The sequence below is a fragment of the Salvelinus fontinalis genome, unplaced genomic scaffold (assembly GCF_029448725.1).
Source record: "Salvelinus fontinalis isolate EN_2023a unplaced genomic scaffold, ASM2944872v1 scaffold_2627, whole genome shotgun sequence".
Lineage (NCBI taxonomy): Eukaryota > Metazoa > Chordata > Actinopteri > Salmoniformes > Salmonidae > Salvelinus > Salvelinus fontinalis.
Window position 1 is genome coordinate 1 of NW_026602836.1, and position 10,521 is coordinate 10,521.

The 10,521-nt window shown below is 45.8% G+C and overlaps 1 protein-coding gene across 1 annotated transcript; it reads right to left on the bottom strand.

Moving 5' to 3' along the window:
- Positions 1–12: 12 nt before the first annotated feature.
- On the bottom strand, positions 13–9,055 carry LOC129850989 (dual specificity testis-specific protein kinase 2-like). The gene is made up of 8 exons (XM_055917130.1): positions 8,914–9,055; positions 8,356–8,404; positions 7,849–7,995; positions 7,594–7,676; positions 4,491–4,581; positions 3,637–3,720; positions 2,626–2,712; positions 13–2,445 (listed from the first exon to the last, which is right to left on the bottom strand). Exons 1-8 carry the CDS (start codon positions 9,021–9,023, stop codon positions 1,216–1,218), a joined length of 1,881 nt encoding a protein of 626 aa, XP_055773105.1. The 5' UTR covers positions 9,024–9,055; the 3' UTR covers positions 13–1,215.
- Between the last annotated feature and the right edge of the window lie 1,466 nt (positions 9,056–10,521).

Sequence of the window (10,521 nt, forward strand, 5' to 3'; positions counted from 1 at the left end):
CCTTTCCTACAGATCACTAGCTGGATTAACTGGTTAAAACTGGTTATGAATGTTAATAGCTATAGCCATATAGTCATAAACCTTTTAAAGTCCCTCATATCAGTTGATATGATATGAATATGGCTTAGACTTTTTACTGACTAAGTGACCCGACTAGGAAAAATCTCCAGGTCTATGACTAAAGCCTGGATTTTTCCCTGGTCTGGTCATGTATGGCTTCTCCTAGAAGGAAAGAGTTATGAGGAAAGGAAGAGACACAGCCTGAGCCACAATGGCCTGGTGTGCCTGGGTCCTCCAGGCCAGCAGAGGGAGACATGACCATGGGCCCTGGTCAAAAGTAGTGCACTATATAGGGAATAGGGTGCCATTTCAAATACAGTCAGTCAACCTCAACAGGTACGGAACAAGCAGCCCTATGAAATCAAGAGTGGAGTGATTCTCATCAATAGTGTCAAAAAACATTATAGTAAAGTTTATGTACACCTCACTAACTTTATATTAAATTATTACACAAACCACTAACATTTCAAAACAGACATCAGGGGACAAACCTTAGTCATTCAGTCACACACACGCGCTTTCTCTCCCTCTGACACACATACACAGAACTTAGAGTGAAATAATCAGTACAATACGTAAATAAGGAGAATTGCTTTTCATGCTGTTTCAACGTTACACAAGCTGTTAACACACATACACACACTGAGAGGATACCTGGATCATAGTGGGTTATGGGAAGAACACTGAGGTTTGAGGGAAGAAGAAGCACCTGTTTGAATTCAATACAAAATCTCCAGCACCACCCAGACCAGTGAAGAATCATTAGTAGGAATCAAATAGAAAGATTCAGAGTGTAGAAAGTGAGTGAACAAACCAGTGACACACTGCAGTTATCAAATGACTCCAGGTCAACAACCAATATAAAGATCTCACATCAATAACCCACTTCTGGTTTCCTATTCTGCTTCTCCCTTATTACTCCCAATACAACCACCAGTGTCCCCACCACCTACTCAATCACACACACACACACACACACACACACACACACACACACACACACTTCAGGTAGTAGTAGTAATCATCAACATCATCAGTTCCTAATAGTAATAATAAATAGTAAAAGCATCACTGAACAGTACCAGTCAAAGTCTCAGTAATGTCACTGGTGTTGATGTTGTTGTTGGTCAGTCAGCCCACTAGGGGGAGCCCTTCCTAAGTCTGTGCCTCAGGTAGGGGCAGACCAGGAACGCAAGGTGCGCTCGGAGGAGCGATACCGTTCACCCCGCAACAAAGCAGTCCCTTGGTTGCTGTGGCAGCTGAAGGGTCACTGATGTCCCCCCCGTTGAGGTTCCGGTAGGGTCGTCGGGGCGGAACGCGGCGAGGGGTCGGCACCCCCTTCAGGCACACGGATGGAAAGCTCAGACCAATCAGACAGCATCCCGGACAGGAAATTACCTCATCTTGTTCAGGGGTGGGGCCAGCAGGGGGGCCCGGGATTGCGGCGCGGTAGCCACTAGCCCTCCAGCCAATCGGATGGCCAACGACCACCATCGCCGAGATGTTGTTGTTGTCCAGATGAGGGAGAGGAGGGAGGGAGGAAGGGGCATTGGAGACTGGGTGGCACCAGCCGTTAGGCTGCAGAAACAGGGAGGAAGAGGACGAGGCTGGGTGTAGTCTCCCTGGTGTAGGAACAGCGCCCTCTAGTGTGTCAGGAGACCTGCTGCAGTCCATAGCCTCCGCCAGAGAAAAACCTTCCTCCTCTTCCTCTTCTAGAGGACCCAGAGACACCATGTCCAGAGGCAGCCCTGAATCATCTGACACGTCCTCCACCATCCTCTTTTCATCCTCCACCATCCCTCCCTTCTCCTTCCTCCTTTCATCCTCCACCATCCCACCCTTCTCCTTCCTCCTTTTATCCTCCACCTCCTCTACCCCCTCCTCTTCTTCCTCTTTCCCCAAGCGCTGCAGGTCGGGGTCCCGGAGGGGGAGGGTTCGCCCCGGCTCGGGGGTGCAGGGAAGGGACTGGCAGCGTCGGGGGGGCCCGCGGAGTAAGAGGTTTCCCCTGAGGGGGGGAGAGGCGCAGGCTTCAGGCTGCTGGGGAAGGGTGAAGGTCAGGGAGATGACAGACTTGCTGGGGGTGTCGTAGAGCTTGATGCGGCCCCCGTTCAGGTCCTGCCGCAGGGAGAAGGGGTTGACCCGGGCCGGGGTGCCGAGTGGGGGCGTCGTTTGGGGAAGCATTTCAGACTGGCTCCGTGACAACTGCTGGTCGCCGGGGCGACAAAGGGAACTCCGTCGTCGGTAGGGGCTGATGTGGACGGTGGCGGGTTTTGAGGAGAGACAATCGCCCAGAGGGATGGCCGTCTTCCTCTCCTCCTCTCCTCTCTCCATCCCCTCCAGCAAGACCACTATCTCAGAGAATGAGGGACGTATCTTTGCATTCATCTGAGAAAGAGGGAGAAACAGAGTGAGGGGACAAGGAAGAGTGTAAACAGTGCCAATGTATGGTTGGTTTTAGGTTGTCAATCTGTGCATTTACAGTAAGTATGTACACAGAGTCATGGATGCATGCAATTATTATGAAGTCAGTCAATCTGTCAGGCTGTCAGTCTGTCTGTATCTTACATTGCAGCAGAGGACTGCAAGGTTGAGGAATGGTGTTGGACAGTCACCAATCAGGTTCTCAAAGGCATCTACATCGAGGCCAAAGTCCTGCACACACAGAGGATCATCATCATCATCTTTTAATGTAGCCGACTAGCTGTCAATCAGTTTGTCTGACTAGGTTAAAAAACACAGGTTGTAGTTCACCATAATATCCACTAGATGGAGACATACACTGTGATAGAGTTCTACTCATTAAAGTGGAACTGACAGAATTTTAGCAACATCAAATCTCATTCAAATCTGTTCATATAGACCCCCCAGGAAGAAAATGACATAAAAAAAAAATAAAAAAAATATGACAAGCGAGCACTTAGATATTGTCATTTTCACATTGTCATAAATTCTTAGAATATTTGGGAATTACACACTGTATACTAAGTAAGGCAATTGTGAAAATTCTATTGCAATATACAGTGGAAAAGCAGCCTTGCGTTTGGACAATTAATAGGCACTAATTAATCGGCCATTCCGATTAATCGGTCGACCTCTAGTCGTTACAGTAGTGAAAACACTGTCAGTTCCACTTTAAACCTCACATGCAGCTGGAACTGCTGCCCTGTACTGCAGTGATTAAATATCCAAGTCTTCCACTGCAGTTACATGTGATACTGTGCAATAAGGACAAGGAGGGCACTTATTTTCTGGGTCAAAGTGGAAAAAAGTGGTGTAGAAAGGGTTGGATTAAGGGTTTACACTGTCAGTTTGTTGTGTGATAGTATGAAACCATTGATTTAGGGTTGTGTGATCAGGGAAAAAGGAAAAGCATTGGTTAACTGTGTGCCTGTCATTAGATTTACATTTAAGTCATTTTGCAGACGCTCTTATCCAGAGCGACTTACAAATTGGAAAGTTCATACATATTCATCCTGGTCCCCCCGTGGGGAATGAACCCACAACCCTGGCGTTGCAAGCGCCATGCTCTACCAACTGAGCCACACGGGACCATAAACTGTGGGGTTGTGTGTGTACCTCAGTGCGAGGTAGGAAGTCTGGATCAGCCTCTATCCGGGCGATGATCTCACACAGGATGATTCCATAAGCAAACACATCCACCTAGGGGTCAGAGTCAGCCAATCACATCTAATCAATAACATCTCACTTGACATATTCACAATAATACACCTTGAAAGAGTCTGGTCATTTGTTAGCAACATACATATTAGCAAGACCCACTAGACACATCCAGAATAACACAGCAGGAACATGGAACAGTTGTTACAGATTGTTTTATAGCATAGTGTTATTGCATTATATTACTGTGTTTGCTTCGTCTAATTATGCACCCGGACCAGTGAGATAACAGCCAGGAAACAGGTGACTACTGTCAAAGATTTGTATAACTTAACTAAGATAAACCACAGCCTGTCATTTCCAATGGAAACAAATGAGCCATAGTGGGCAGAACAAGCAAGGAGGTGGGCAGAGACAAGCACGAGCTAGCGAGATCCCATTGGCTCGTTCTACCATGCATTTGCATATTTTCATTAGGTAACGCCTACTCTGTAGTGCACGTGTGCAATAACTCAATTCGCCTTTGCACTCCTTCTAAACAATACAACACTGGCAAAGGGTTACAAAGTTACAAAACTTTGTCCACTCTTTTCGTAACAGATTGTAGCTGTGGGAACAGAAAAGTGTCAAATGTTTCATCGATGAGTAAATTAGCAGAATGTCGGCCAAAATTCATCTTCTTCCACTGCCGTCCTCTGGGCTTCCTCTCATCACCATATTTGTTAGTGACTGGAAATGCCAACCGGATGCTTCACATTTATGCATCCGGTGAAATATCTGTCTCATTGTTCTATCTGTGCTTCTGTTTGTACCTTTTCATCATAGAGCTCTCCTCTCAGCACCTCCGGGGCCATCCAGTAGGGGGAGCCCACCACAGCCAGAGGCTGCTTATCAGCCCCGTCACTGGAGGAGAGGAAAATAATACATTAATATAGAACATATTTATTTTTCAGGAGAGAAAAATAGAATAGAATGTACAACGCATTTAACTAACTCATCTAGACTGTTGGCTATATGTGCATTCCTGGGGGGAGTATGGGGAGACAGTCATATAGTCCTCCTGTAATCTGGAGGAATCTTCTCACAACACTAACCTGTAGTCTGGAATCTTCTCACAGCACTAACCTGTAGTCTGGAATATTCTCACAGCACTAACCTGTAGTCTGGAATCTTCTCACAGCACTAACCTGTAGTCTGGAATCTTCTCACAGCACTAACCTGTAGTCTGGAATCTTCTCACAGCACTAACCTGTAGTCTGGAATCTTCTCACAGCATTAACCTGTAGTCTGGAATCTTCTCACAGCATTAACCTGTAGTCTGGAATCTTCTCACAGCATTAACCTGTAGTCTGGAATCTTCTCACAGCACTAACCTGTAGTCTGGAATCTTCTCACAGCACTAACCTGTAGTCTGGAATCTTCTCACAGTACTAACCTGTAGTCTGGAAACTTCTCACAACATTAACCTGTAGTCTGGAATCTTCTCACAGCACTAACCTGTAGTCTGGAATCTTCTCACAGCACTAACCTGTAGTCTGGAATCTTCTCACAGCACTAACCTGTAGTCTGGAAACTTCTCACAACATTAACCTGTAGTCTGGAATCTTCTCACAACACTAACCTGTAGTCTGGAATCTTCTCACAACATTAACCTGTAGTCTGGAATCTTCTCACAGCACTAACCTGTAGTCTGGAATCTTCTCACAGCACTAACCTGTAGTCTGGAAACTTCTCACAGCACTAACCTGTAGTCTGGAATCTTCTCACAGTACTAACCTGTAGTCTGGAAACTTCTCACAACATTAACCTGTAGTCTGGAATCTTCTCACAACACTAACCTGTAGTCTGGAATCTTCTCACAACATTAACCTGTAGTCTGGAATCTTCTCACAGAACTAACCTGTAGTCTGGAATCTTCTCACAGAACTAACCTGTAGTCTGGAATCTTCTCACAACATTAACCTGTAGTCTGGAATCTTCTCACAGCACTAACCTGTAGTCTGGAATCTTCTCACAGCACTAACCTGTAGTCTGGAATCTTCTCACAGCACTAACCTGTAGTCTGGAATCTTCTCACAGCACTAACCTATAGTCTGGAATCTTCTCACAGTACTAACCTGTAGTCTGGAATCTTCTCACAGCACTAACCTGTAGTCTGGAATCTTCTCACAGCACTAACCTGTAGTCTGGAATCTTCTCACAGTACTAACCTGTAGTCTGGAAACTTCTCACAGAACTAACCTGTAGTCTGGAAACTTTTCACAGAACTAACCTGTAGTCTGGAATCTTCTCACAGCACTAACCTGTAGTCTGGAATCTTCTCACAACATTAACCTGTAGTCTGGAATCTTTTCACAGCACTAACCTGTAGTCTGGAATCTTCTCACAGCACTAACCTGTAGTCTGGAATCTTCTCACAGCACTAACCTGTAGTCTGGAATCTTCTCACAGCACTAACCTGTAGTCTGGAATCTTCTCACAACACTAACCTGTAGTCTGGAATCTTCTCACAGCACTAACCTGTAGTCTGGAAACTTCTCACAACATTAACCTGTAGTCTGGAATCTTCTCACAACACTAACCTGTAGTCTGGAATCTTCTCACAACATTAACCTGTAGTCTGGAATCTTCTCACAGCACTAACCTGTAGTCTGGAATCTTCTCACAGCACTAACCTGTAGTCTGGAAACTTCTCAAAGCACTAACCTGTAGTCTGGAATCTTCTCACAGTACTAACCTGTAGTCTGGAATCTTCTCACAACATTAACCTGTAGTCTGGAATCTTCTCACAGAACTAACCTGTAGTCTGGAATCTTCTCACAGCACTAACCTGTAGTCTGGAAACTTCTCACAGAACTAACCTGTAGTCTGGAAACTTCTCACAGAACTAACCTGTAGTCTGGAATCTTCTCACAGAACTAACCTGTAGTCTGGAATCTTCTCACAGCACTAATCTGTAGTCTGGAATCTTCTCACAACATTAACCTGTAGTCTGGAATCTTCTCACAGCACTAACCTGTAGTCTGGAATCTTCTCACTGCACTAACCTGTAGTCTGGAATCTTCTCACAGCACTAACCTGTAGTCTGGAATCTTCTCACAGCATTAACCTGTAGTCTGGAATCTTCTCACAGCACTAACCTGTAGTCTGGAATCTTCTCACAGTACTAACCTGTAGTCTGGAATCTTCTCACAGCACTAACCTGTAGTCTGGAATCTTCTCACAGCACTAACATGTAGTCTGGAATCTTCTCACAGTACTAACCTGTAGTCTGGAAACTTCTCACAACATTAACCTGTAGTCTGGAATCTTCTCACAACACTAACCTGTAGTCTGGAATCTTCTCACAGAACTAACCTGTAGTCTGGAATCTTCTCACAACATTAACCTGTAGTCTGGAATCTTCTCACAGCACTAACCTGTAGTCTGGAATCTTCTCACAGCACTAACATGTAGTCTGGAATCTTCTCACAGTACTAACCTGTAGTCTGGAATCTTCTCACAGCACTAACCTGTAGTCTGGAATCTTCTCACAGCACTAACATGTAGTCTGGAATCTTCTCACAGCACTAACCTATAGTCTGGAATCTTCTCACTGCAATAACCTGTAGTCTGGAATCTTCTCACAGTACTAACCTGTAGTCTGGAATCTTCTCACAGCATTAACCTGTAGTCTGGAATCTTCTCACAGCATTAACCTGTAGTCTGGAATCTTCTCACAGAACTAACCTATAGTATGGAATCTTCTCACTGCACTAACCTGTAGTCTGGAATCTTCTCACAGCACTAACCTGTAGTCTGGAATCTTCTCACAGCACTAACCTGTAGTCTGGAATCTTCTCACAACACTAACCTGTAGTCTGGAATCTTCTCACAGCACTAACCTTTAGTCTGGAATCTTCTCACAGCACTAACCTGTAGTCTGGAATCTTCTCTGCCAGACCAAAGTCTCCCACTACTGCAGTGAACACACCATTCTCACAGCGCACCAGACAGTTCTATGAGAGAGAGAGGAGAGAGAGCGGGGAGAGAGGAGAGAGAGAGGGGAGAGAGAGCATCTGAGTGTGTGTGAGAGTCAGTGAGAGATGAAATTAACAATTGATGCAAGATGAAGTGAAGGGAGGTGTTACTGTGTGTCTGTCTGGTCCCCTGTATGCTCCTATCTCCTACCTTGGAGGTGAGGTCTCTGTGGAAGATGCCCTTGCTGTGGAGGTACTGCAGGCCGCAGGAGATGTCCTGAGACAGACCCATCCTCACCGACCACGACAGATACCTGTCACTGTCCAGCAGCTGCTCCAGGTTACCCCCGTTGATGTACTGTAGGTAACCATGACAACAGCACACACACACAGTTCATGAGATTGAGTCCAGTCCAGACACACAGATTCTGTGCATGCCTACACATATTACATGATCATTAACCCTACACTAAATGGATGTGGTTCCTGAGACATTAAACATTTCCATAGGCACTGTCATGATCTAGTATTCTGTAGAGACCTTAGCCTATGCTCTTTGCAGGCCTGTGTAGAATTGAATTTAAATGTAACGCAGCCCTTATCTTCATTACTTTCTATGGCCCATGTATACAGCCTACTCTGTTACCATGGACACTATTGTCTATGGAAGATAAAATGCAAGGACTCCCTCAGAGAGACAGAATCAGGATGAGCTCACCTCAGTTAGAGCATGGAGTTGGCCCTCGTGTACACACACTCCCAGGAACCTGAGCAGAGGGAGAGGGAAAGCATCCAAAATACACTGAAAACATCAACAATACATCATCTATACAGCTAAAAACAACTATGTGATTTCAAACCTAGTTGACAGAGGTTTCAATGATTCCAATAATGTCTAAACATTTGAAGAGAGTTTGTGTGTGTTTGTCCTCTGTCTGATAATGGTTGCACCATTTTACTAGCTAGTTTTCTGCCTGTCCATCTTTCCAGATTACATTTTTTTTTTTAAATTGACAGCAGTTGTGTCTTTTCCCTTGGGTGGTGCTGTTGAGAGTTGACGCAAGTTCTACCCACAGCAAAGGTAGGCTACTACAGACACAAAACAACCACAAAGATTATAATAACTAACCCCTTCCATCTGTGACAACAACACAGTGAAACTACTAAATGGTCTGAGCGAGGGTGACAGAGCAGCTGTGCAATATGCACTGCACATAGCCAAGTGTGTACATTGTGCATGCAGTGTGTGTGTGTGTGTGTCTAGCTCTAGACATACCCGAGTATATTGGGGTGGCAGAGCCGGTTCATGAGCTGGACCTCCCTGAGCATGTTGGCCTTGTTGCTGGCCAGAGTGTTCATCTTTAGGGCCATCACCTGGCCTGTCATCCTGTGCTGCACCTGCAGGGGGAGACAGAGAGCAGCACTGCTTCAGACAACCATAGAGATTATTATTAAAATTAAAATATTTAACCTTTATTTAACTAGATAAGTCAGTTAAGAACAAATTGTTATTTACAATGGCGGCCTACACCGGCCAAACCCGGACGACGCTAGACCAACTGTGCACCGCCCTATGGGACTCCCAATCACGGACGGTTGTGATACAGCCTACATTTGAACCAGGGTGTCTGTAGTGACGCCTCAAGCACTGAGACCGCTGCGCCACTAGGGAGCCCCTAGTGGCGCAGCTTAGGGTTTGAGGAGGGCAAGCTGATCCTAGATTTGTGCTTAGGGTTTGAGGAGAGCAAGCTGAGATGAGGTGAGAGAGGGGACTGGGTGGTATTGACTAGAGACAACCATAGAGATGAGGTGAGAGAGAGGACTGGGTGGTATTCACTAGAGACAACCATAGAGATGAGGTGAGAGAGAGGACTGGGTGGTATTCACTAGACACAACCATAGAGATACTGAGAGAGGACTGGGTGGTATTCACTAGAGACAACCATAGAGATGAGGTGAGAGAGAGGACTGGGTGGTATTCACTAGAGACAACCATAGAGATGAGGTGAGAGAGAGGACTGGGTGGTATTCACTAGAGACAACCATAGAGATGGTGAGAGAGAGGACTGGGTGGTATTCACTAGAGACAACCATAGAGATGGTGAGAGAGAGGACTGGGTGGTATTCACTAGAGACAACCATAGAGATGGTGAGAGAGAGGACTGGGTGGTATTCACTAGAGACAACCAAGAGATGGTGAGAGAGAGGACTGGGTGGTATTCACTAGAGACAACCATAGAGATGAGGTGAGAGAGAGGACTGGGTGATATTCACTAGAGACAACCATAGAGATGAATGAGAGAGAGGACTGGTTGGTATTCACTAGAGACAACCATAGAGATGGTGAGAGAGAGGACTGGGTGGTATTCACTAGAGACAACCATAGAGCTGAGGTGAGAGAGAGGACTGGGTGGTATTCACTAGAGACAACCATAGAGATGAGGTGAGAGAGAGGACTGGGTGGTATTCACCAGAGACAGCCATGGAGATGGTGAGAGAGATGACTGGGTGGTATTCAAAAGAGACAACCATAGAGATGGTGAGAGAGAGGACTGGGTGGTATTCACTAAAGACAACCATAGAGATGGTGAGAGAGAGGACTGGGTGGTATTCACTAGAGACAACCATAGAGATGAGGTGAGAGAGAGGACTGGGTGGTATTCACTAGAGACAACCATAGAGATGAGGTGAGAGAGAGGACTGGGTGGTATTCACTAGAGACAACCATAGAGATGAGGTGAGAGAGAGGACTGGGTGGTATTCACTAGAGACAACCATAGAGATGGTGAGAGAGAGGACTGGGTGGTATTCACTAGAGACAGCCATGGAGATGGTGAGAGAGAGGACTGGTTGGTATCACTAGAGACAACCATAGAGATGAGGT

Bases quoted from the DNA above. Each gene is read 5' to 3' on its own strand.
- LOC129850989 (XM_055917130.1), bottom strand. From the start codon at position 9,023: ATGACAGGCCAGGTGATGGCCCTAAAGATGAACACTCTGGCCAGCAAC. The intron at 7,677-7,848 runs GTAGGAGATAGG...TCTCTCTCATAG, and splicing joins ACAGAGACCTCACCTCCAAG to AACTGTCTGGTGCGCTGTGA. The intron at 2,713-3,636 runs GTACACACACAA...CTGTGTGTGCAG, and splicing joins ACTTCCTACCTCGCACTGAG to GACTTTGGCCTCGATGTAGA.